Source organism: Ictidomys tridecemlineatus, unplaced genomic scaffold (genome assembly GCF_052094955.1).
Source record: "Ictidomys tridecemlineatus isolate mIctTri1 unplaced genomic scaffold, mIctTri1.hap1 Scaffold_3999, whole genome shotgun sequence".
In the NCBI taxonomy this organism is placed as follows: Eukaryota; Metazoa; Chordata; class Mammalia; order Rodentia; family Sciuridae; genus Ictidomys; species Ictidomys tridecemlineatus.
In genome coordinates, this window is record NW_027522603.1 from 67720 (window position 1) to 94365 (window position 26646).

Sequence of the window (26646 nt, forward strand, 5' to 3'; positions counted from 1 at the left end):
CGCGAGACTCGGGAGGCGGCGGCCGAGGCCCAGGCGGCGGCGCCGCACGGGAGCGGCAGGAGCAGGCCTGGCCCTCGAGCGGCCGCCCGGCTGCAGCATGTGCGCCCGCCGGGGGCTGCTGTGGCTGCCGCGCCGCTCGCTGTTCACCGCACTCTTCTTCTTCTCGCTCTCGTCCTCGCTGCTCTACTCCGTCTACGTGGCGCCCGGCAAAGGTAGGAGGGGGCCTCCCGGGACCCGACCCCGACCCGGGCCGGCGCGCCTGTGGCCGCCGCACCTTCCCGCCCGTTGCGCCCGGCCCCGGGGCCCCGCCCGCCGCCCCGCCGACCCCTTCCCCCACCCCCACCCCTTCCCCCCCCCCCCCCGCGCCGCGGACCCCTCCCCCCCTCCCCCCCGCGCCGCGGACCCCTCCCCCCCTCCCCCCCGCGCCGCGGACCCCTTCCCCCCGCCCCGGCGCGGCTCCCGGCATTCCGCGCACCGACCTGGCGCCGGCGGCAGCGCCCCGCCGCCCGCGCATCCTCCCCCGGCGCCGGAGCCCCCTGCCCGCCCGAGCCGCGCTCCCGCGCCGGGTCTCCGGTTCCCCGGTCCCCGGGTCCCGCCGACCCCTGGCCCGCCGGCGCTGCCCACTCCCCCGCAGCGTCGTGCCGCCTCTGGCCCCCGAGTCCGAGCCCGGGGAAGCGGGGTATCCGCGCCCTCCTTTCTTCCACTCGCCGGCTCCCAGCCTTGCGGGCGGGGAGGAGGCGGCTCCTCGTGTCAGCCAGCCGGTGCCTGCTTTGGGGACCGAGGGGAAGTTTGAATTGGCCCCAGAGGAGGGACTGTGAGTAGGGTCTCCGGGAACCGCTGCCAGGTGGAAGTGGTGGGAGCGTGGTGAAGACAGGGAAGGGGACTGGTTCTTCTCAGAGGCTCGTCCTCCAAGGAAGACAGCCCCGAGGAGCGCACCCCGCCCGCACGCACTGTGAGAACCCAGCAAGCGGAGGACAGAGGATATCCAGGTCAAACCTGGATCCCAGCCCCTGCCCGGGATGACCTTGGGCAGGGGACCGAGCCTCAGCTTTTCTTTTCTGTAAAATGGGGGTACAAACCCCAACCCATAAAGATTTAAGGGTGGAAGTAGGTAAATGCTTTTTAAAGCTATTATCACTATACCTGGTGCATGAGAGTTTTCAAAATAAGTAAAAACATTGATTATGTGTAAGTTTCAGAAAAGAAGGGAGTAGGTGGAAGATTTAAAGAATATCTTTACCTGTCTTGGCATCACCATGGAACTCAGATAAAACCTCAGTATTGGGCGAAAAATGAGCAGAAGATGCTGTTGGGGGGTGAGGCAAGGACACTAAATTCTGCTAAAAAATTCTGATTATTTGGGTGTCAGAGATGATGGTTTAGCTATAGGGACAATGCCTTTTAGTATTGTAGTAGTAATAATGAGTGCCATTGTCTGTTGACTGCCAATACTGAACTAGCAGAACAGAGAAATTTCCAGATAGAGTAGGAGATTCTCTCCTGATTATTTAAAGAAGCATATTTTCCCTTGATGGTTAATATTGATGTTTGGTACTGTGAACTGGATCTGGGAAGCTGGAACAGGCAGCATGAGATTACCCTAACCATTTATTTACCCAGTGTAAATGCATCCCTCTAGGGAGGTAGAATATGTGGCTTGTTGGCAATGAATGATTAGATGGTAAAAAGATAGGGATTCTGGCAGAGCAAGAATGGATGACTAATTAGTGGAATTAATTGAGAAAATAATTCATTAGCATACTGGATATTAGATTTCTTAAAAGTGGATCCAAAGTGATGGGTTTGGACCCAGAGGCAGTGGTAGAGCCATTCTCCCCCTCCATTTGTGAAAGTGACAGGTATTTCTGGTCTGGTTCCATAAGTCAGCTGTATCTAAAGGGGAGACTGTGTCCCATGGAGGAGATAATCACCCTTTTGATTGGAAAGGTTTGGAGCCAAATTCTTCTACAGAGTTGAAAATTAGGATTAAAAATCCAAGGTCAAATATTTTTTCTGATCTGTAGAAGCTAAGCCACAATGGGAGAGGGGGGTGAGGGGGAAACTAGAAGTTCTGTAGATCAGACAGAGCCCACGGATGAGCTGCCAATTAGCAGTGCATCCAGTCCCTGCAGGATAGCAAGTCCTGTCAAGGAAACTGGACATGGTAGGCCTGTCCCTTCCTATCCTGTAGGCCCAGGGCTCCCCTCTCCCACCCAGGTTCTGGAGGGGCCCAAGGGACAGAATCTTTATGTCCAGGTGGAGGACCCCGTGGCTGTGCAGATAGTGCAGTCCCTCCACCAGCTGCTGGAGGTAGACCTTGACCTGTGGCAAATGCTGTGCTCAGGGAGGGGCCGCGGCCCTCCACCTTGACTCATCCTGCTTGAGTGCCCCAGTCTAGCACCTGGGACAAGCCCAAAGGGGTTGAGGAGAGGTAGCACCCTGAGCCCTAAGTGCCAAAGGGTAGGTGGCACCCTGAGCCCTAAGTGCCAAAGCCAGAGAAATCCCCAGGAACAAGCAAGGTGTGCAGGAAGCCAGGCAGTGCAGCTGGGCACAGAGCCTGGGTAGCCACGGGGCCTGGGATCCAGAGAGGCGGGGCCTGGGCCACATTTGGGGCAGCTGTGTCTGGGTGGGGCTGGGACCCGCATGCAGCTCAGGCCAGTGGCAGGCAGGTGCAGGGTCACCTCGGCTTCTGTCACCACTCTCTTCTTGAAGAGGCGATCCAGCAGCTCCTCTGATGAGCACCTGGGGCCTGGTCAAGGAAAGCAGCTGAGGCTGGAACCCACCAGGAGGTGGCCAGGACAGGGTTTCTGTGGTCTCAAGGGTGGGGTACTGGTGCTCAGGTTGAGGGGAGGTTCCATGGGCCCCTGGAACCCCAGACAGCATCCAGCCCAGATGATGGGGGCTGCCTAGGGACTGAGGCCACAGGGCAGTGGTAGGGTGGGGGCACCTGGCCTGTCTGCACAAATCCCTCCTCAGGGGAGAGACAAGAACACAGGAGCAGATCCAGCCACAAGGCCACACTGAGACCCCAGTCAGGGACCTATGGGCAGTGGGCAAAAACCTGGAGTAACCTGTGTAGGATACACCTCGCCTGACATCTGAGAGGTCACCCATGGGAGGAGACCCCTGGCCATCTCCACCGAGGACATCTGGACGCTCAGGAGCAGCTCAACCACTGACCCTGCCTGGTGACCCCCATGGACAACCCTCAGAGAGAAAGAACCCCCTGCCCAATACCATCAGGAGTGTCAGGAACAGGGCTGCTTGTCACACAGCATTGGCCACAGGAAGGTGGGCTGAGGCCGTCACAACCTGCCAGGCCCAGGGAGCATATGCTCCTCCAATCCCCAGCCTGGTGGCCACTGTACCCCTCCTCAAACCCCAAGGGGCCAGGAGAAGAAAGGATACAGTTCCAAAATGAGGATGAGGGTCTTCCGGGTCTCAAACTGGTCCAGCAGCCCAGTGACCAGCGGGTGGCTGACCGTGGCCAGGATATCTCGCTCCTGGTACACCTGGGCCCGAGTTCTGCTCCGCAGGGGGATGAACTTGGCAGCACAGAATACCTTATTTCCTTTGTGCTGTACCCTTTTTACAAAGCCAAACACGCCTCTGGGGAGGAGGGAGGGGGATCAGGATGGTGACGCTGTGCCACAGGTCCTGGGCATCCCCGGGGCCAGAAGGGCTGGAGTGTACCTGCCAATCTCCTCCTTTACCTCGTAGAAGGAGTGCAGCTTCCTTCAATGGCTCTGCTCTTCTGAATCTGGCTCACTGTCTCCTGTGGTCAGCACAGAAGGTAGTTAGGACGGCAAAGGCACTGCCCTGGCCCTCGTCCCCAGTACTGTGGAGCTGGCAAGCTGTTCCCTGGGCCTGGGTCTGTGGCCCATGGGAACGTTGAGCTGGGGTCCCTGTGGGGACTGGGGATGCCATGTGGAGACCGAGCGGCCCTGGGCCTGGGAGGCTCTGCGGCTTACCCCCATGGACCAGCAGTTCCGCCTTGCAGAGCACCTGGCCAGCAGCATTGTGTGCGAGACAGGTGTAGACGCCTGCATCTTGCTGGGCCACATCCTTCAGTATCAGGCAGTGAGTGGTGCCATCCTTCTGCTGGCTCAGCCGGGCACTGTCCTCCATTTGGACACCGTCCTGAAACACCAGCAGGCCAGGACGCCATCAGCCCATCCCAGCATCAGGCCCACCTGCCCTTCCCTGGCACCTGCTGTGTGTCGGCCCCAGGTCCAGCCCCATGCCCAGCCATGATGGGCTTGGGATTGCAGGAGGGGCCACACAGCTAGGATTGTGTGGTGCGGTTTTCGTACACACATGCACACACAGGTGCCTCCGGCCTCTGAGGGTCCCACCCTGCCTCCTTGGGCCAGCTCTTACCTTGTACCATGTCACAGTGGGCTGTGGGTGCCCCTCAATGACAGCCTCAAACTGTGCCGTACCACTCGCCTGGACCTGCACATCCTCAATGGTCACCTGCATGGTTGGGGGCCCTGGGAAGAGGTGGAAAGGGGGACATGAGGAGGGATTCCCAGGCTGCACAGCCCATACATGTGGTCAGTGAGGCTCTGAGTACACTCCAGGGCAACAGGCAACAGGGCCCCCTGGTAACTGGGAAATTCTTCCTTCCATCCAACCACTGTCTCCCTGCTTTGCCCTCAGCTGGCCCAGCAGTCACGAGAACAGTTAAGCCAAGGCAGGCAAAACATGCTAGGGGGTGATGGCTCTCTCCAGGACTGGGTCCAGCAGACACCGGATCTGTAGTGCCTGCCTCTCCTGGAGGAGAGCTCCAGCCCCCACCCCATTGTGGCACAAGAGAAGGGGTGGGGAACCTGGGCTGAAGCAGGCAGGGATCTAGCGGGCCCCCTCTACCCTCCAAGCAACTGCCCCCAGCCCAGGCACTGCAGAGCCACCCTCACAGCACGCCCTGACCCCTGACCCCCATACTTGAACTTGTAGCACTGGTGTCTAATTAGCAAATAGACACCAATTAATTACAGGGTCCCTGTAGCCTTGGTGGGCAGGCTGGCCAGGAAGACCAAGCTTTGACAGGAAGCCTGGAAAGGGCCCCACCCCATCCACTGGGGATGGCGTGTGACACAGCTGGAGTAGGGTGCCCAGGCTGTGGGCCTCAGGGAACTTCGGCCTGATGGAAACAGAGGTGCTGGCAGGGGCTGTGCCCACCAAAGCTTGCCCGACATGATCTCACATCTGGCTGCTCCTGAGGTGTCCTTAAAACACCTTCAGCCTAGGCAACAGGACCCTTGGTTGGCTTCTGTGAGCTGCCCTGGCAGGTTAATCCTGCCCCAGGGAGACCATGGGTCCTGATTTATATCCCCTGGGTTCACCCCAGCGAGGAGCCTGGGCTTCTGACTAGCCTCTGAAGCAGGTTGTCTTGCCTGTCCCCAGGCAAACAGGGTCAGAGCTGAGCTGGGCTAGAGGACATGCAGCTGGCAGGTGCCCTGGCCACAGAACTGCTGCTGGTGTGTGTGGGGTCGTGGTGGAGGCTCCCCTGCATACAGGCATGCTTGGAGCTGTGGCATGGTGGGCACTGATGGCTGGTCTCCTTCCAGAGCTGAAAGAGCTCTTCACGTGTTTCTGATTCCGGGCTGCATCAGAGGCATGACCTCGGTCTTTCCCTTTCTTGGCCATGTTTTGGGGGCACTGTGTCTGGCCTGATGAAGGCTAGGGTCTCTGCTCTTTCTTGCCTGCTTGGGCTTTGCCACACGTATGCAAGTGCTGCCTGATGTGAGTCATAAAGACCCACATGTGTGCTTTCTTCTGGAAACTTGGTGGTAGCTCTGAAGTTGAGGTCTTTGGTTCCCTTGGAGGGAATTTGTGAGTTTGAGGTAAGGCTCCAAGTTCACTCTTTCTTAACACCATTTGTAAAAGACTATTTTCTTCCATTTTATTGTCTAAGAAATCTTGTAAAGTCCCCCAATTTTACCTGAATGTCACTGAGAACGTGGCAAGAAGGGCCAGGGGTCTCGGGTCCTTGGCTAAGGTGCAGCTGCCATTCAGCTCCCACTGGCCCCAGGCCCAGAGCCCCACCTCCCAACCATCCTGCTGGGGTAGCGTCTCAGCATGGGCACTCTGGGGACTCTCGCTTGGCCCACAGTGGTGGAAGTCCAGCTTGTTGCCCCTTCTTGGCCAGAAATTCAAGTCTCTTTCTCTTGGTTTTGAGGCTTGTGTCTCCAACCTCTCATGCCCTGGTGGGATGGAACCAGAAGGTTCTGCCACTGTCCCTGTCTGCTGTTTCTGGAGACTCAGGTCATATGACATTTTGTGCTGGGCCTAAGAGGCTTGCAGTTAGTTATTGGTGTGGAAGAACGAGGCTGGGAACAGCAGGGGTGGGCAGGCCCAGGACGGCGTGTCCCCCTGAAATCCCAAAGTCCTGAGCCTCCTCCACTCACTTTTCCTCCCCAGTGACCAGCACAGACTACGACACTGCCGCAGACGCCACGGAGACCTCATCCTACTTCAGTGCCCAGGGATACCTGTCTAGGTGGGGCCACACAGACAGCGGCCCAGGGCCTCCCGGGAAGTGGTGATCTGGACTGGGTGGCTTAGATTGACTTTCCCAAGCCTGCAGCTTTCAGTCAGACCCTGGCCGTTTCTGTCCCTCTGCTCCTCCACTCAGCATACAGGGAACCTCAAACCTATCCGCCTCTGACCTTCACCCCGTGGGCCCTCCTGCCTGGACCCTCAGCCTGCTCCACTTTATGGCTACCCCCTTATTTGTCTTTTTTGCCAGCTGGGAGCAAGAGGGAACCGAATCAGATGAGGGGCAGCTGCCCCAGGTGGTGGAGGAGCTGAGGGACCTCCAGGTGGCCCCTGGTACACGCCTGGCCAAATTTCAGATCAAAGTGAAAGGTGAGGTGCTGGGGAGTGGGCACCGTAGCTGGAGGGAGGCCAGGAGCTGTCTCCCATTGGTCACATGTGGGAAGGGCCTGACCAGTGGAGGTCAGGAGGTCATGTGTGCCTGCTGCTGGGCAACAAGAGGCTGCCACCCCACCCCCACACCAGAGGCTCGCTGGCCTCTGAGCAACCTCTTTTCTGGGCCTTTGTCTGTCTCCCATCGAAAGAGTATAGTGCCCATTGAGAATGGTCGTGTGCTGACCACTCTCCTCCATGGGGTAGGCTACCCAGTCCCCAGATTGTACTGGTTCAAAGATGGCCAGCCCCTGTCTACATCTGCCCACATTCGCATGGCTGACAAGAAGACACTGCACACCCTGGAGATCGTCTCTGTCACCCGGGAGGACGTGGGCCAGTATGCAGCCTATATCAGCAATGCTATTGGTGCTGCCTACTCATCTGCCCATCTGCTGGTCCGAGGTGTGTGCCCTGAAGGAGTGAGCAGTGCCACATGTACTGCATGCCAGGCCCCATCAGGCCGGGGCCCAGCCCATTGCCCTATGCACAGTGGCACAGATGGCAGAATTGCCCCACAGGAGCGGGTGCCCAGTGGGGCTTGGACGCCCTGAGTGATGAGCAGGCTCTTGGGGGAAGCGGACGAACACTGGGCCCAGCAGACCTGCACAAAGCCCCAGTGGCAGCTCTGACAAGAAAACTCCTGTGTCTTTATTTTCCCAAACGTTCTGAGCACTGAGAGCTGACTCCTAGTTTGACCCATACTGGTCCTGTGGAGAGACTGTTGCTGGGTCCTCCTCCTGCCTCTCAGGGTGCAGCCCCAGCTGCCATCTCCCAGTGCCCATGTGGTTCTAGGCGGGGCCCCAGATTCCCAGTGGGCACAGGGAGGGTGGGGATGTCACACGGATGTACACTGGAGTGTGAGTTCTTTGGCCTCCCGGCCAAAGTTTCAGGCAGGGTAATGGACCTTTGACCATGGGTGGGGCCATGCCCAGGTCCCCCCACTGGGCAGTAGGACCAGGACCTTCCCACATGTAGGGAAGCAAGGGAATCTGTGCATGCTGCACATCTGACTCCCTCTGCACTTTTCAGGTCCTGATGAACCAGAAGAGAAGTCAGCATCAGGTGAGATGGCCCTATGGGCAGACAGAGGCTGGGTGGATTGTGGGCGTGAGGCCAGAGTGGACCAGCCCTGGGCCTGGTAGCGGTGGAGGTGCAGGAAGAGGGCTCTCTGGGGCCACAGGCACAGGTCGCAGAGAACTACCTGGGGTTCCCAGAACAAGGACATCAGGACGTGGGAGCTGAAGGAGGGGTGCCGGGTGTCTCCATGGCTGTCCTTGCTCTCCCAGATGTGTGTGAGCAATTGGTGCCACCCCGCATCCTGGAGAGGTTCACCCCCAAGAAAGTGAAGAGGGGCTCCAGCATCACATTCTCGGTGAAGGTGGAAGGTGGGCATCCTCACTCCCCGGAGAAAGATCACCCCCCCCAGAGTCCCCATGCCACCCTCCCACAGTCCACCCATGCCACCCTGCGTGGCCTCCTGCTCCACCCCTCATATCACTCTTGCCAAGCACCCTCTTCTGGAGGCCCATAGCCAGTGGGGCTGTGTACCCACTGAGCCCTCTCCTGCCCACAGGATGCCAGGCCCCCACCATACACTGGCTCAAGGAGGAGGCCGAGAGAGGTGTGCTGTGGATTGGCCCAAACACCCCAGGCTACACTATGGCCAGCTCTGCTCAGCAGCACAGCCTGGTCCTGCTAGATGTGGGCCGGCAACACCAGGGCACCTACACGTGCATTGCCACCAAGGCCGCTGGCCAGGCCCTCTGCTCTGCCAGCCTGCATGTCTCAGGCAGTGAGTAGGGAGCCTGGGTGTGGTGAGGGACCAGCTTGGGATGTATGGCCTTCACCCACCTGTGATCCTTCTCCTGCAGAGCCCAAGAGCAGTCTGGGCCCAGTGGTGCAGGCCAGTTTGGCCTGGAACCTCAGCCCTGCCTGCATGGTGCACAGATGGCCTGCAGGCCCTGCCCAGAGCCCTCTGTTCAGCCCCTCTGAGCGATGGTGCTTGGAGGGCAGGCCTGTCCCCCAACCCCATGGGTGACCAACTGCTGAGAGTGGACAGGGAGGTGGGCGCTTAGGCACAGACCCTTGCCAGGGGCTTCTTAGGGACAGTGCAGGCAGGGCCCCCAGGGTGGTCTAGATGTCCTGGGTAGGGGTCCCAGCCCAGGACTCAAGGTATCGGAGTACAGGACTGGTCCTGACAGCTCCCCTGGATCTCTGGACAGTGCCCAAGGAGGAGGAGCAGGAGAAGATGAAGGAGGCTCTCATTTCTACCTTCCTACAGGGGTGAGTGGGTGCCCTGACTGACTTACCCAGTGGGCTAGGGTGGTGTAGCCCTGTGGGTGGCCACCCCCTTCCCTGTGCAGCTTCTCCACACTATCAAATGAAGTTTTTATGGGCCCCTTCTGGTGTGGAGCCACTGATTGTGGTGTCCTGGCCCCTAGGCCCCCCTCTATGGGGAGCAGAGTGGTGGGGTCCAAGCTGGGCTTGCAGGACACCCCTCCTCCCCTCAGGACCACCCAAGCCATCTCAGCACAGATGTCAGAGTCTGCTGGTCTCACCGGCCTTGCTGGGCAGAGGAAAGGTATGCCCGGGTTGGGTGCAGGGGAGGCCGCCCTTTGGACCTGAGCAGCCTGGGCTCTAGGTTCCTGCCCTCTCATGGCCAGCTCCCAGCTCTGGTTGGAGTCAGAGCTATTTCTGACCTCTGTGGTCAGGGGGCCCATGCCCAGTGGGCTATGTTAAGAAGAGCCACAAAGTCACCTCGGCCCCCACAGCCCCAACCCTGCCTCAAGCCTGATGCCAGGCTGGACCCTGCGCAGCCCTGTCCTCAGCTCCCTCACCATCTGCCTGCAGCCCTGCCTGCCACCTGCTGCCCCTTAGCTGTGCTTGCCATTCTCTGGCCACTTGCTGCCTCTTCTGTCCAGACCCGCTCCCTTCATTCTCATCCCTGGTCACAGGCTCTGCATCCTGCTGACCTCACTGGTCTCTTCCTGCTGGCACCACCTCATGGTCTCCCTGCCAGGGCCTGGTCTCCTGCTCACCATCAGCCCCTAGGAGAATTGCAGTGAACTTTTGGGGGAAGCATGACCCCACAGTGTTGTGTTTGTCCCCCCAGGGGAGGCCCTGGTGGCTGAGGAGGCCCATAGCCACCTGTCCCTCACTGAGGTGGGTACAGAGGAATTCCTACAGAAACTCACCTCCCAGATCACTGAGATGGTGTCGGCCAAGATCACACAGGGTGAGGGGGCCAGGATGGGACCTCCCCAACCACAGGGGAGGCTGGGACCCTGTGTCCTCGCATGGGGCCTAGCTAGGACTCTGTGCCTGGGAGCCCTGGAGACTGGCTGGGTGGTAGGCAGTAGGGGGACAGCCTTCCAGGGACATCACAACTCTTGTGTTCGCCCAGCCAAGCTGCAGGTGCCTGGAGGTGACAGTGATGAGGAGTCCAAGACTCTGTCCACCTCCCCCCGGCATGGCCGGTCGTGGCCCTCCTCCAGCGTCCAGGAGTCATCCTCAGAGTCAGAGGATGGGGACTCCCAAGGAGAGGTGGGTGGGCTGGGACCCTTAGGAACAGGGCTTGGGGCATGACTTGCTGAAGAGACAATGGGGGGCTGCAAGGGCCTGGTGCTACCAAGGGAGGGGCATCACCCCCAGAGACACCAAGGGACACCAGAGGTTAGAGCAGAGGGCAGGGTCTCTGCACGTGGGTTCCTGCAGAGCACTACCTCTGATGTCACTCTCACTGCCATCTGTGGAGAGTGCACCTTTGCCTCCAGAGCCCACCACCTCTTGGGTTGCAGGGGGCAGTGGGCAGCAAGGCGCTGTGAGCAACCACAGTGTAGGCGCCCATCCACGTTGGCAGGAGCCAGCCCTCTCACTGCCATCTGTGCAGAGTGACCCTGGGGGCTCCTGCCCTGTGGCCCTGGACTGGGTACCTCTTCAACCCCTGGACTCAGCACCCTCCCCTCTGTGCTCTTGGGGGTTTTAGGGGGTTGGGAGAACCTATCCCTCCTCAGAGGTGGGGGGCAATGGGGGGCCTTGGCAGGCCTCACCCCTCTGGCCCCAAGACTTAGGCCCATTTCTCTTTATCAGATCTTTGATATCTATGTGGCCACGGCCAACTACCTACCCCTGGGGGCCGAGCAGGATGCCATCACACTGCGGGAAGGCCAGTATGTGGAGGTCTTGGACTCAGCCCACCCACTGCACTGGCTTGTGCGCACCAAGCCCACCAAGTCCAGCCCCTCCAGGCAAGGCTGTGTGTCACCAGCCTACCTGGACAAGAGGCTCAAGGTATGGTAGTCCGGAGCTGGGGGAGGGTGCCAAGGCCCTGGGATCCTGGCCCTTCGCCAGAGAACCCTGGAAGTAAGGGACAGGAGCCCGGTGGCCACAGAGGAGGTGGAACAAACTGGTGCCCTGGAACAAACTCCTGTTTCTCAATAGCTGTCTCCTGAGTGGGGGCCCAGTGAGGCCCCTGAATTCCCCGAGGCCGTGTCCGAGGATGAGTACAAGACCAGGCTGAGGTATGTGTTGGGGAGGGTTGAGAGTGGAGCCACAGCTGGCTGCTGGGCCTCAAGGGCCAGCTGGCGTTCTGCCGTGCTTCTTCATGGGGGACCTGTGCTTGCTGAAGCTGTGTGAGCCTCCTTAGGTCACGGTCCTGCCCCTGGTTTCTGCAGCTGTGCCCTCCCAGAGCCTCATTTGGGAGGGCTTCCTGGGGAAGAGGTGGTGCCCTTGCTCCACCACCTACCCACTTTCTGAAACTGGGTGACAGGCTCCTGATCACAGGAACCCCATTTAACTGCAGTGCAATGGAGCAAGCTCTCCATGTGTCCCTAGTCCCCATGTGGAGACTAGGGACAGTGGGAGCAGGGCAGCTGCTGGGCACTCCCTGATGCCACTCTTCCACCAGCTCTGTCATCCAGGAACTGCTGAGCTCAGAGCAGACCTTCGTGGGTGAGCTTCAGTTCCTCCAAAGCCACTACATACAGCACCAGCAGCCGTGGCCAGCCAGAAGGCAGTCATTTTTCGCAATGTACAGGACATCATTCGCTTCCACAGCAGGTAGGCAAGGCCACACACATACATGTGAGGTGCACGCACAGCTGTGGGTCAGGCCTCGTGGAGGGTGACACTCAGCAGCTGGGGTAGGAACTCGATTTACCCATGGGCACATCCCACTTGTGTGATGCCCCAGTGACAGACACTCGCCATATGGGTTGAAGGCTGAAGAATACCTGCCACCCATGAGCACTCACACAGGCCCATGTGCATGCACATGAATGTACACCGGCACACGGGAAGTCCCATGTGCACACCACATATGCTCACGCACCCAGCCTCAAATGTGCATGGACATGTGCTTGATATGTGTGTGCACATAGTGTACATGTGTGCACACATACATATGTGAATCCTGTACAAAAATGTACATACATGCTGGATACACATAGATATGTGCACTCACATGCATGCTAATCTACATGCACATGTACTCTTGCACACTCACACAAGCATTTGAGTGCATGTGTGTGCCATGCGCACATCCACAGACACATTCAGGCAAACACATGCACACATATTATACACACATGCCACACATGCATGGTCATATCTGCACACTTGTGTATACATGCACAGCCACATGCATACACACATGCACCCACACACGTGCACATGTAAATGCATGTACCCACATATACATGCTCACATACTACACATCTGCACACTCGTGGGCAAGTGTACATACCCATGCACTTCTGTACGTGCCCACATGTCTGCACACCCAGCTTAGTATACTCAGTCTCACAGACCCAGAACCCACTCCTGGGCAAGAACCATAGCCTCTCAAGGACAGGGCCCAGGACTGGGCTGTGAGCTGTGCCTGACCCTGTCCCTGACCCTGTCCCTCTCTGTGGCAGCTTCTTGCAGGACCTGCATCGCTGTGACACAGATGATGATGTGGCCATGTGCTTCATCAAGAACCAGGAAGCCTTTGAGAAGTACCTGGAGTTCCTGGTGGGCCGTGTGCAGGCAGAGTCCGTGGTTGTCAGCACGTCCGTCCAGGAGTTCTACAAGGTGCCCATGCCTGGCTCCATGGCGTTGGCCACGGCACCCCTCCCTGGCTACTCCCAGGCCTATTGCTGGCCTTGACTCCCACCAGAAAACTCACTGACCTGAAAGTCCCCTGAGGCTTAGCCCTTGTCCTGTGCTCATGGCCTTAGTTCATATTCCCTGATCTCTTTCCCCACAGTCCCCAGGGACCCTTGAGCCCTGTAGCTCTGTGCTCCTGGGCTGGCCACTTCACTGCCCAAGTTCTGTGCATGCGTCCAGCTAGATGGTAACACAGCCATTGTCCAGGTTCAGGGCCAGGTGTGAGAGTGCCCCTGGGATGTCCTCTACTGTCAGGATGCCCTAACTGGAGCTGTGCTTTCTTGCCTGAAACCCACCCTGTGGTGCCTACAGAAATGCACTGAGGAGATGCTGTCTGCTGGGGACCCCTCGCAGCTACTGCCAACCCCACTGCAGCACTACCTGGAGCAGCCGGTGGAGCGGGTGCAGAAGTACCAGGCTCTGCTCAAGGTGGGAAGCCCTGTCCTGCCCCAGCCCTGAATGTCCAGGCCAGGCCTTGGGGCTGAAGCGGTCTGGGTCCTGACCCTTGGTCCACCTCAGGAGCTGATCCACAACAAGGCGCGGAACCAGCAGAACTGCGCCCTTCTGGAGCAGGCCTACGCAGTCGTGTCAGTGCTGCCCCAGCGTGCTGAGAACAAGCTGCACGTGTCCCTCATGGAGAACTACCCCGGCACCCTGGAGGCCCTGGGGGAGCCCATCCGCCAGGTGGGGAGACTTGTGTCTGCTGCCATGTGGTGGGGTGTGGCTTTTGTGGGTGCTGGGCTCATAGATGACCCTGGGGTCTGCGCCCAGGGATGGGGCCAGGCAACCACAGTCCAACCACATCTACTCACACCCCAGGGCCACTTCATTGTGTGGGAGGGCGCACCAGGAGCCCGAATGCCTTGGAAGGGCCACAATCGTCATGTCTTCCTGTTTCGGAACCACCTGATGATCTGCAAGCCCCGACGAAACTCGCGCACCGACACCTTCAGCTATGTGTTCTGGAATATGATGAAGGTCTGTGGCTCCAGGGGCTGGGGGTGTCATGCAGGCCAGTGGAGGTTTCCCTGTTCCTGGGCTCCAGGGTGGCCACTGGAGCAGAACTTGCCATTGTTCTGGGATGACCTGGGCATAGCCCTACTGGACCCTGTCTGTCTAGGGATGCTTAGCTCTGTCCTCCCACTAATGTTGCACCCCTCAACAGCTAAGTAGCATCGACCTGAACGACCAGGTGGAAAGGGACGACCTTGCCTTCGAGGTGTGGCATGAGCAGGAGGACTCTGTGCGCAAGTACCTGCTGCAGGCGTGCACAGTCATCATCAAGCACTCCTGGGTGAAGGAGATCAGCAGCATCCAGCAGCGCCTGGCCCTGCCTGTGTGGCGTGAGTGTCCCTGGTGCTGTGCTGGTGTGGGGACCTGAACATCACTTAGATGCCCAGCGGGCTGCACCCAGGCCGGGCACGTGGGCATGGGTTGCTTTCTGCACTGGTGGCTTGGTTCTCCCCTTGGTCAGATCTAGCTGAGGGACCAATGGCTTTGGCCTCCCAGGGAGCCCCATAGCAGGTGTTGAGCTGACCCTGGGACACAAGGGATGTAGTGGGGACATGGCATAGCTCCAGACTTGGAGTATCTGACCAGGTCATGTTTGGGTGTGATGGTCTTGTACCCTGGTCTGTCCCTGCCTCGTGCAGCCACACCCAGCTTAGTCAGTAACCAGGCCCTTGGATGTGAGGCCACTGCTGTTGTTGGGGGCAATTTGCCAGGGTGCACCCAGGGGACATAGGCCTGACATCCCACCCTCAAAGTCCTCAGACCCCCACATGTGTCCTCAGGTCCTCTGGAATTTGAAGAGGAACTGGCTGACTGCACGGCTGAGCTGGGGGAAACTGTAAAGCTGGCTTGCCGCGTGACTGGCACACCCAAGCCTACTGTCAGCTGGTACAAGGGTACCTGCTAGGGCCTACAGACTGACCCTTCACAGGAACCCCTACCAGGGGTGGGCTGCACGGGGGCTGAGGACAGCATGGGGTCTGGTCAGTGGGCTGGGCATGGGGAACAAGAGACAGTCCAGGCCTGTTCAAGGGCAAACATCCTGGGGATGGACAGTGAACAGGTAAGTCAGGTGGTGCCATGGCCACCCTAGGGAATGAGCAGGGTGAGGAGTCAGCACAGGGCCGAGACAGACATGCCTGAGGGCAGCCGAGAGAGCACCAGGACCACAGAGGGGGCCACAGGCAGGCACCTGGGTGCAGGAGAGGCCTGTAAACTTAATGGGCCAGGAAGGGTGCTGATCACACTGCGCCTTCAGGGTCACAGAGCACAGGCCTTACGTGGCTCACGGATGGGAGCTGCCAAGGTCAAGGGAGGTAAGGTGTCTCCCAGGCCCGTCTCACTTGACACTGCCACAGGCTTGGGGTCCCAAGACCATCCTCACTTCCTGCACCTCCATAGGCTTGGGGTCCCGAGACCACTCTTACTTCTGACGTCCAGTTCACTGGTCCCCAAGGTTGCCTTCAGGTTCAGTGATTCACCAGAAGGTCGTGGAGTTCAGAGCTATTATGCTCAGGGTTAGGGTTTACTTCAGCATAAAGACAAGACTGCAGCCCCTGAGAAAAAAGAAGAGCACTTCGGGAGGGTTCAGTGTCACCACTTATGAGCTCCCAGCCTCCCGCTCCCAGTGCAGTGAGGAAGAGCACCTTCTCCTCCCAGTGACACCTGAGAACACAAACAGACCTATGCCAACCAGGAGGCTTAATGAGACTTGACGTCAGCATTTGTCACTGGAACTCTGTCAGACCTGCATGGCTGACCACTCATGTGGCTGACCTCAGGCTCTAGTCCTCCTGAAGTCAAGATTAATGGCCTGAAGCCCACTATGAATCTCACGTTAGCATAGAAGACAGCATGGAGCTCCACTAGGAAGCTCATTGTTAGTGTAGACGCCAGTGTGGCCTGGGTCATCCATCAGGAATCTCCTCATTGGTGTAGATGCCAGTGTGGCCCAGGAATCTCGTTACTGCCATAGACACCAGCATGGCCCTAGTCATCCACTGGGAATCTCGTCAAAGGTGAAGACACCAGCATGGCCCAGGTCACCCACAGGTATTTTGTCATTGGCATAGATGCCAGCATGGCCTGGGTCACCTACTAGGAATCTTGTTGGCGTAGTGCTGGCTTGGCCTAGAGCATCCATCAGGAATCTCATTATTGGTAGAGATGCCAGCATTGCCCTGGTCACCCACCAGGAATCTCATCATTGGCATAGAAGCCTTCGTGGCCTGGAGCATCCTCCAGGAATCTGTTCATTGGTGTAGACACAGCATGGCCTGGGTCACCTTCTAGGAATCTCGTCGTTGGCATAGACACTGGCATGGCCTGGGTCACCTATTCTCAGAATGGCCTGAGAATCCCCCCAGGAATTTCATTGTTGGCATAGATGCCAGTGTGGTCCAGGTCACCTACTAAGAATCTCCTCATTGGCATGGATGCCAGCGTGGCCCGGGTCACCCACCAGGAATCTCCTAGTTGGTATGGAGGCTAGCATGGGCCAGAGCCTCCTCCATGAATGCCATTGTAAAATAGAGTGTCCAGTCTGGTCCTGAGCCACAAACCCCTAGGCTAGTCCATCTGTTGTGGCCCAAGGTTCCAGAAAATCCGAGGCTCTTCCCTGGCAGACTGTTCTCGGGTCCCAAGGCACCTTGCTGGTGCCAGGGATCAACAAGATTCCTTTGGGCAGCATGGAGCATTGACTACATGGAAACCCCATGGTCTTGTGAGCAGCAGGGGGCATGGTTCAGATCTGTCATCTGTCACCTTGGCTGTAGTGCCAAGGGCCTGCTTAGGGACATGGCATCATGGTGGTGGTGGCCATGGTTGCATCCTGGATGCATTTTGAAGGCAGAGCCAGCCAGATTTGCTGATGGGTTGCATGGGGTGTGTGGAAGAGAGATGGCATCCAGGGAGCAGCACAGGGGTTGTGGACACCAGAGGCCACTAGTCCTATTCACAGAGGTGGGGCAGACCCACAGGGAGGCAGGCTGGTACATTCTGAGCTGGGCAGGGAGGAAAGAAACCCAGATTTGTGAGGTTTTGAAGAATCCAGGTACCCATTGGGCTCCAGGTGGTTATGGAGGGGATAGCTTGAGAATAAATCTAGAGCTTAGGAGAGATGTCTGGCTGGAGGTGAGAGATGGCAGGCAGGTCCTTGGCATATAGTTTGTCTGAAACTATGGGTCAGGTCTAGTGCACAGCCCTCAAAACATTCCCAGCAGCTCAGGAGACTGAGACAGGAGGATGCAAGTTCAAAGCAGCCTCAGAAACCTAGCAAGGCCCTAAGCAACTTAGTAAGACCCTGTCTCTAAATAAAATGTAGAAAGGGCTGGGATGTGATTAAGGCCCTTGGGTTCAATCCCTGGTGCCAGAGAGAGAGAGAGAGAGAGAGAGACTGAGGTCAGTTTGAATGTGGAATGAGCGTGAAGAGATAAGGCAGGCTTCAAGGCTTGGGATCTGGGATTCACAGAGTCAGAGAGGTGAGGAACATAAGTGAAGGGGCGGCAAGCCAGAGAGATGGGAGGGACCCCAGGAAGCTAGCGAGGAAGGGCAGCCAGGCAGAGAGGGCCTAGGAGTGCCAAGAGCTCTGGCCAGCCCCCAAAACAATGAATGAGTCCAGCTTCCTTTCCTGGGTGATGAGGCTAGCGAGCTGCCGTGTCAGTGGGCTTCAGTTTAGCTAGACCATGCGAACCCAAGCCCATGAGTGGAGACCCTTGGATCCAGATTCTCATGGAGTCAGCTGCCTTGCATCAGGGAGTGGAGTGGAGAGCAGAGCCCACCCTGCCCTTGGGGGACATCCACTCATTCACGAAGCTCTCTTCCTTTTGATGAATGCTGGGCAGCCCTTATCTCTTGTTCCTCAGGGAGTCCAATTGGCCTATCCCTGAGTGGAAGATCACAAGGCCTCACTGGGTTGGGCATCTGGTTTCCTCCAAAGCCCCACTGCATGCTGAGAGCTGATTTTCAAAAGTGGTATCTGACAGCCATGTCTGGCAGGGGATAAGTCCCAGACCCAGGGGACGCTTCACTCATCAAGGGCTCTAGCCGTGAAACAGTCTGTCTCAGGAACGTGCGACGTGTCCATTTCCTGATGTGCCAACAAGACACCTGAGTCTGGGTTACTTATAAAGTGAAGAGATTGTTTTCAGATTGAAAGTCCAAAGGGCATGGTGCCATCTGGTGGGGTTCCCCTTGGTGGCCTCATGACTTCTTGGGAGTCTTGCCAGGGGGAAGGAGCAGTTGCAGTGACAGGAAGAGAGGGGATCAGGACCAGGCTGGTTTTATAGCAGCTTGCTGACCTCTGGAGACCAGCACCCATCCCTTCCAGTCAGTGCCCTCAGTGACTGAATTCACTTCTGCTGGGCCCTACCTCTCAGGAGGGGAGCGCTCCCAGGGCACCCCATTCGGAGCCACCCATCCGGAGCTGCTGGGCTTGCACGACCTATGTATGTGCCTACAACCTGGGCCCATGGGGGCAGCAAGTAGATAGAGCTGGTGGTGATCACTCTAGTAGCCAGCTCTCTTTGACCATTTCTGATGGCCATACAAGGACATCAAGTTGCGATTCATCTTCTCATTACCTCGGCTGCCTCTGTGCTATAGCAAGGCCTGGCACTTCCTCTGCCAGCCACGCAAAGGCTGGAAAGTTGGGGTGTGGCATCCACGCTTTACTGCCAGGTGTTTGCGTGGAGCTGTCCCAGCTTAGCTGGTTAACTGTCAAACCAAATGGCCATGCCACTTGCAGCAGCCCCTGGGTCAACAAGGGCACATTGCACTAGTGGCCTCAGGAAGACCAGCAGGATGCCTGGCTCCCCCTGAGCAGAAGGCTGGTGCTAAGGGTCCACTATGTGAACTCAGAGTCACATGCAGTTTCAGGCCAGAGTTCAGATGCAGACATCATCGCCATGGCACCCAGAGGTCCCTGTCCACAACTGGGTGGCCTGGTGCCTGTGTCCAGCACAGCCATGGAAATTTGAGTTCCTTCTCGAAGCCCCCTGCAGATTGGATGGGTAGAAGGGCCCTCCATCCCTCTGCATGCTGTGATGAGGGACGAGGTATGGGTGGGAGGGAAGGGGTGTTAGGCAGTGGATTATGTAGCTGTAGGCTTGGTGGGATTGAGTGAGGATGGGCCCATAGCCAGGGAGCTGGGCGTGATCAGCACATGGGAGGTCCGCAGGGAGTCACACTGGGGCGGTGGGGTGACCATGGACTTAGCTGTCCATGTGGATGTCTTCTGTCAGGTTCAGGTCTCTTCATTTGGCCCTGCCTCTAGCTAATGTCCAAGGTGGACATAGAGACACAGAGACAGAGGTCTGGGCCACACCCTCTGTGTAGAGAGGGTAGAGAGAGAAAGAGAGAAACAGAGACAGACCCAGAGAGGTACAGACCAGCCCCAGCCTCTCATCCATCTGGGCAGGCTTACAAGGTCCCTGCCCAACAACAGCCCTCACTCCTCCTTTCTAGATGGGAAGCCAGTGGAAGTGGACCCTCACCACATCCTCATCGAAGACCCAGATGGTTCCTGCACCCTCATCCTGGACAACCTGACTGGGGTCGACTCTGGCCAGTATATGCGCTTTGCGACCAGCGCCGCTGGCAGTGCCAGCACCCTGGGAAAGATCCTGGTGCAAGGTGAGCCTGGAGGCCCGTGGGGCAGGGAGACACCCTGACCAAGCCCACCATGTGGCTCTGGTGGATGGGTGGAAGGGCCCTCCATCCCTCTGCTCACTGTGATGAGGGACTGGGTGTGGGTGGGAGAGAAGGGCAGGCAGGCAGGCATGGGAGGGTGGAAGCCCTATGTGGTCATGGGCTCACTTAGGGCTCAGGAAGAATGTGGGGGCTCGGACACCCCCAGCTCCATCAGAGTGGCTCTTTGTGTCTCTCCACCCTGCAGTCCCGCCACAGTTTGTGAACAAGGTCCGGGCCTCACCCTTTGTGGAGGGAGAGGATGCCCAGCTCACCTGCACCTTCGAAGGCGCCCCACACCCTCAGATCAGGTGGGCCAGCACATGGTGGGGCACCAGGGAAGGGGCTTCAGGCTCCTGTCTGCAACACAAGGGTTGTGCAGCTGTACGGGGCTGGGCACAGTGACTGTCTGATCACTGAAGAGAGGGAATTGTGGGGCTGAGACCCACTGGGCATGGGGCCTCTGCCACAAGATAGCATGGCCAAGCTGGATGTGGGCATCCAGAGGGTGGGTTCATCAAGGACTGTAGCATCTGGGCCAGGGCAGCTGCTCTGTAGCACAGGAAATGTCACACCCTGCCTCATGGACTCTTGTGACGGGTTCTAGGTGGTACAAAGATGGGGCCCTGCTGACCATGGGCAACAAGTACCAGATGCTGAGTGAGCCCCGCAGCGGCCTGCTGGTGCTTGTGGTCAGAGCAGCTGGCAAGGATGACCTGGGACACTATGAATGCGAGGTAAGATGGGTGGGCAAGGAGCCTCATGGCCAGCTGTCCACTGGGGCTTGACAAGGGAAGGGCCTGGGCCCTTGGCACAGGCCCGGAGACACCAGGCCACTGTAACCCATCATCCCCAACCCACCACACCATGTCTGGCCTTGCTCCTCTTCCACACGAAGCTGAGCCCTGCCACCTGCCATTGTTCCCACCCTCTCAAAGAAGCCCTTTGGTTTTTGCCTTTCTAGGGAACCCAGTGCTGACCTCAGTTTTCATCCATTTATGTAAAAAGTAGTGTTAGTTTCCACCTTTGCCTGGTGTCACATAGGTGGGACCCTACAGAAGGAAGAGCTGCCCTGTTCCTATTCATTGTCCAGAGGCCCAAGGCTGGGGCTCCTGAAGGCAAGGCCCAGTCTGAGCCTCTGGTCTTCAGGGCCTGTCCTGGCACACCGTGACATTGAGCAGGTGTGTGCCTGTTATAGGGCCTCCGAGAGCCCCAGGCTCCAGTCTCTGGCTCTTGTCTAGAGGCCAGCCTCCTGCATGTGGGCCCCACATGCAAGTTCCAGGAGGCAGGGAGACCCAGCCAGCTCTGCACTTCAGGGGCTCAGAGCCACACACAGCCAGCAGCCATCTGCACAGTGCAAGATGCCTGGGCGAGGCCCTGGCTGGGAGCCCTGTCCCCTTTGAGGGACACAGTCTCAGTGGGGACCTAAAACTAAAGACCACCAGAGTGGTCGAGAGACAGCTCTGTCCCTTGAGGATAGGGGTCCTGAGTGGTTTCTGTCCATCCTGCAGCTGGTGAACCGGCTTGGCTCCACTCCTGGTGGTGGGGACCTGTACATGCAGAGCACTGTGCTGCTGGCCCAGGAGCAGTGCCACAGGGAGCAGACTGTGGCTGCCATAGAAGGTAGGTGCCACCAAGCCTGTTGCCCATGCTGCCTAGGTGGGTCCTCAGGCTTGAGCCTTGTGTCACAGCTGCACAGCCAGCCAGGACTGGGGGGCAGCAGACCCACCATGTCTCAGAGTGGGTGCACTTCCTGCAGGGGTGGCTGGGCAGGCATCTTGGGCAGATGACCTGGCTAGAAGAGGAGGCTGTGGGGAGGAGCCCAGAGGCTGCAGGCCACGTGGTCTCAGCACCTGTGGGGCAGGCAGAGGTGGCCAGGAACCCAGAATGAGTGCTGGAAAGGCTGCTCTGTGTTGGGGAAGTGTGAGCCCTGCCCCTGGCCTGCAGGACAACCCACAGAGTCACTTCTGACCCAGGGCACCCTGCCTGGCAGTGGTCACACAGGCCTCCTGCAGGCAGCAGCTGGGATGGGCTGCACTTCTAGAGAAGGGGGTTTCCCCCTGAGGGCAGAGGCAGGACAGTAGGATATCTGGGGAAGAGCGTCTACACTGAGGGCAGAGGGCAGGACAGTAGGACGTCTGGGGAAGGGCGTCTACACTGAGGGCAGAGGACAGGACAGTAGGATGTCTGGGGAAGGGTGTCTCAACTGAGGGCAGAGGACAGGATAGTAGGATGTCTGGGGAAGGGTGTCTCAACTGAGGGCAGAGGACAGGACAGTAGGACGTCTGAGGAAAGGGCATATCCACTGAGGGCAGAGGGCAGGACAGTAGGACGTCTGGGGAAGGGCATCTCCACTGAGGGCAGAGGGCAGGACAGTAGGACGTCGGGGAAGGGCATCTACACTGAGGGCAGAGGGCAGGACAGTAGGACGTCTGGGGAAGGGACATATACACTGAGGGCAGAGGGCAGGACAGTAGGATGTCTGGGGAAGGGTGTCTACACTGAGGACAGAGGCAGGACAGTAGGATGTCTGGGGAAGGGTGTCTCAACTGAGGGCAGAGGGCAGGACAGTAGGATGTCTGGGGAAGGGTGTCTACACTGAGGACAGAGGCAGGACAGTAGGATGTCTGGGGAAGGGTGTCTACACTGAGGACAGAGGCAGGACAGTAGGATGTCTGGGGAAGGGCATCTCAACTGAGGACAGAGGACAGGACAGTAGGATGTCTGGGGAAGGGTGTCTACACTGAGGACAGAGGCAGGACAGTAGGATGTCTGGGGAAGGGTGTCTACACTGAGGACAGAGGCAGGACAGTAGGATGTCTGGTGAAGGGTGTCTCAACTGAGGGCAGAGGGCAGGACAGTAGGATGTCTGGGGAAGGGTGTCTCAACTGAGGGCAGAGGACAGGACAGTAGCACGTCTGGGGAAGGGACATATACACTGAGGGCAGACGACAGGACAGTAGGATGTCTGGGGAAGGGCGTCTGGGTAGAGTCAGGAAAGTAGGACGTCTGGGGAAGGCATCGCCACTGAGGGTAGAGGCAGGACAGTAGGAAGTCTGGGGAAGGGGCGTCTACACTGAGGGCAGAGGCAGGACACTAGGACGTCTGGGGAAGGGGCCTCTACACTGAGGGCAGAGGGAAGGACAGTAGGACATCTGGGGAAGGGGCATATACACTGAGGGCAGAGGCAGGACAGTAGGATGTCTGGGGAAGAGCGTCTACACTGAGGGCAGAGGGCAGGACAGTAGGAAGTCTGGGGAAGGGCGTCTACACTGAGGGCAGAGGGCAGGACAGTAAGATGTCTGGGGAAGGGTGTCTACACTGAGGACAGAGGGCAGGACAGTAGGACGTCGGGGAAAGGGTGTCTCCACTGAGGGCAGACGACAGGACAGTAGGATGTCTGGGGAAGGGTGTCTACACTGAGGGCAGAGGGCAGGACAGTAGGATGTCTGGGGAAGGGTGTCTCAACTGAGGGCAGAGGACAGGACAGTAGGACATCTGAGGAAAGGGCATCTACACTGACGGCAGAGGGCAGGACAGTAGGACGTCGGGGGAAGGGCATCTACACTGAGGGCAGAGGGCAGGAGAGTAGCACGTCTGGGGAAGGGACATATCCACTGCGGGCAGACGACAGGACAGTAGGATGTCTGGGGAAGGCCATCTGGGTAGAGGCAGTACAGTAGGACGTCTGGGGAAGGCATCTCCACTGAGGGTAGAGGCAGTACAGTAGGACGTCTGGGGGAGGCATCTCCACTGAGGGCAGACGACAGGACAGTAGAATGTCTGGGGAAGGGCGTCTGGGTAGAGGCAGTACAGTAGGATGTCTGGGGAAGGCATCTCCACTGAGGGTAGAGGCAGGACAGTAGGAAGTCTGGGGAAGGGGCGTCTACACTGAGGGCAGAGACAGGACACTAGGACGTTTGGGGAAGGGGCCTCTACACTGAGGGCAGAGGGAAGGACAGTAGGACATCTGGGGAAGGGGCATATATACTGACGGCAGAGGCAGGACAGTAGGACGTCTGAGGAAAGGGCATATCCACTGAGGGCAGAGGGCAGGACAGTAGGACGTCTGAGGAAAGGGCATATCCACTGAGGGCAGAGGGCAGGACAGTAGGACGTCTGGGGAAGGGCATCTCCACTGAGGGCAGAGGGCAGGACAGTAGGACGTCGGGGAAAGGGCATCTACACTGAGGGCAGAGGGCAGGACAGTAGCACGTCTGGGGAAGGGACATATACACTGAGGGCAGACGACAGGACATTAGGATGTCTGGGGAAGGGCGTCTGGGTAGAGGCAGGACAGTAGGACGTCTGGGGAAGGATGTCTACACTGAGGACAGAGGCAGGACAGTAGGATGTCTGGGGAAGGGTGTCTACACTGAGGACAGAGCCAGGACAGTAGGATGTCTGGGGAAGGGTGTCTACACTGAGGACAGAGGGCAGGACAGTAGGATGTCGGGGGAAGGGTGTCTACACTGAGGACAGAGGCAGGACAGTAGGATGTCTGGGGAAGGGCATCTCCACTGAGGGCAGAGGGCAGGACAGTAGGATGTCGGGGGAAGGGTGTCTACACTGAGGACAGAGGCAGGACAGTAGGATGTCTGGGGAAGGGCATCTCCACTGAGGGCAGAGGACAGGACAGTAGGATTTCTGGGGAAGGGTGTCTAAACTGAGGGCAGAGGACAGGACAGTAGGATGTCTGGGGAAGGGTGTCTACACTGAGGGCAGAGGACAGGACAGTAGGATGTCTGGGGAAGGGGCATATACACTGAGGGCAGAGGCAGGACAGTAGGATGTCTGGGGAAGGGCATCTCCACTGAGGGCAGAGGGCAGGACAGTAGGACGTCTGGGTAAGGGGCCTCTACCCTGAGGGCAGAGGGAAGGACAGTAGGACGTCTGGGGAAGGGGCATATACACTGAGGGCAGAGGCAGGACAGTAGGATGTCTGGGGAAGGGCATCTCCACTGAGGGCAGAGGGCAGGACAGTAGGACGTCTTAGGAAAGGGCATATCCACTGAGGGCCGAGGGCAGGACAGTAGGATGTCTGGGGAAGGGTGTCTACACTGAGGACAGAGCCAGGACAGTAGGATGTCTGGGGAAGGGTGTCTACACTGAGGGCAGAGGGCAGGACAGTAGGATGTCTGGGGAAGGGTTTCTACACTGAGGGCAGAGGGCAGGACAGCAGGACATCTGGGGAAGGGCGTCTCCACTGAGGGCACAGGCAGACAGTAGGATGTCTGGGGAAGGGTGTCTACACTGAGGGCAGAGGGCAGGACAGCAGGACATCTGGGGAAGGGCGTCTCCACTGAGGGCTAAGCTGATGAGTGGAGAGTCAGATATTGGTCTGGCCCTTTCCCACCAGGCTGAATTGGCCTTGGAGAGGCCAGAGCATTTGTGGTTTAGTGTCCCTGCCTTGGCCTAGGTCACCCCCAGGGTCACAACAACTCACTCCTACAAGGCCCCATCTGGGTGAGCCAGTGCCCAGGCCACCAGGATGGGAGGAGGGCCACTGTTATATATCTTGGCTCCCAGGTGGAGTTGCCCCCCTGGAAGGGCTGCCTTGGCAGGTGGGGAATCCTTGTCCCTAGGGCCATCGAGCAGAGGCTGGACCCATGTTTGTGGAGCCACAGCTTCCACAAGAGGGTGGTTGGAAAATGTGTCGTCCAATTCCTGAGCACAGGCTCCTGTGGAGTGTTCCCACTGCAGTCTGTCCATCCCAGGGACCAACACACAGGGTCTCTGTCCCTCTGGCCCTTCAGAGGACCGGGCCAGCCAAAGCCCTAGATCCCAACCCTAGGAACTTCGAAGCCCCTGTGGCCCTTATGGACTCTTTCTCCAAGGGCAAGTCCCTGTGTGAGGGCTTGTGACCCTCACCTGCCATATTGGACCTGTGTTCCTGGGGACCCGTGACATAATACTGTCCCACAACCCGGGGACAGTATCACCATACATATATGCTTTTACCGCCACCGGCTTGTCCACTTCCTCTGCATTGCCTGTCTCGTGGTTGGGGACGTGCCCTTCTCACTGGGGCAGGAGTGTCCTCTGCAGCTGTTCTCTTGTTGGTCACGATGGGTCCCTTTCTGGAAGAAGGCAGGTGTCAGCGTGAAGAGCAGGCCTCCAGAGCCCACTGGGACCAGGCACATCACTGAGCGCTGGTTCTTGAAGGCCATGCAATCAGAGCCCTGTGCCTCCTGCTTCCTAATCCTGTCCTGCTGCTTTGTCTTAACCAGTGGCTCCGCAGCCAGAGGGGCCCTGGCTGTCTCCTGTTGGTGGCACTGACCTGGCTTGAGTGTCTGCACCAGGCCAGGATGCTGCTTTGCACGGCTGCAGCCCTCCTGTAACGGCAGACTCACTGGGGCCCACAGCTGGTCTGGGGAAGTTGGGGACCATGAATAAAGTGCCAGCTTAGCAACCCAAGGTGTCCTGGAGCAGCAAGATGGAGCAGTAAGCCGGGTCCCTGCCAGGGAGGACCCAGGTGGAGGCCCTGGGCTTTCCTGTCCTTCTGTGCACAGGAGCTTGCCTGCAGATGGCACACAGGTTGTCCCTCTTTATGCCCAACTTAGTCTAAATACATACAGCTTCCTGACTGGATTCCTATTCCCGCCATCAGTCACTTCCCTGTAGAAAAGCCTGTGCAAACAATTCACACATATAAATGCACACATGCCTCAGCACAGCCTGTGCAAGCAATGCACACATATAAGCACACATGACTCAGCACAGCCTGTGGAAGCAAAGCACACATAAATACACACACACCTGAGCACAGCCTATGCAAGCAGTGCACACACATAAACACGCACACACCTGAGCACAGCCTGTACAAGCAATGCACACATATAAGCACACATGCCTGTGCAAACAATG

At 58.2% G+C, this 26646-nt stretch overlaps 1 protein-coding gene across 1 annotated transcript; it reads left to right on the forward strand.

The window, feature by feature from the left end:
- Positions 1–26620, forward strand: LOC144373447 (obscurin-like). Its single transcript, XM_078036522.1, is given in 25 exon segments — positions 1–212; positions 6427–6505; positions 6755–6873; positions 7141–7338; positions 7966–7998; positions 8223–8321; positions 8510–8728; positions 9159–9219; positions 9447–9517; positions 10049–10171; positions 10340–10479; positions 11026–11226; positions 11377–11456; positions 11843–11922; positions 11925–11994; positions 12852–13008; positions 13396–13512; positions 13603–13767; positions 13903–14061; positions 14249–14426; positions 14877–14990; positions 19558–19725; positions 19988–20090; positions 20387–20516; positions 21291–26620. Coding segments are annotated over 25 exon segments (3258 nt in total). The 5' UTR covers positions 1–97; the 3' UTR covers positions 21570–26620.
- The last annotated feature ends 26 nt before the right edge of the window (positions 26621–26646 follow it).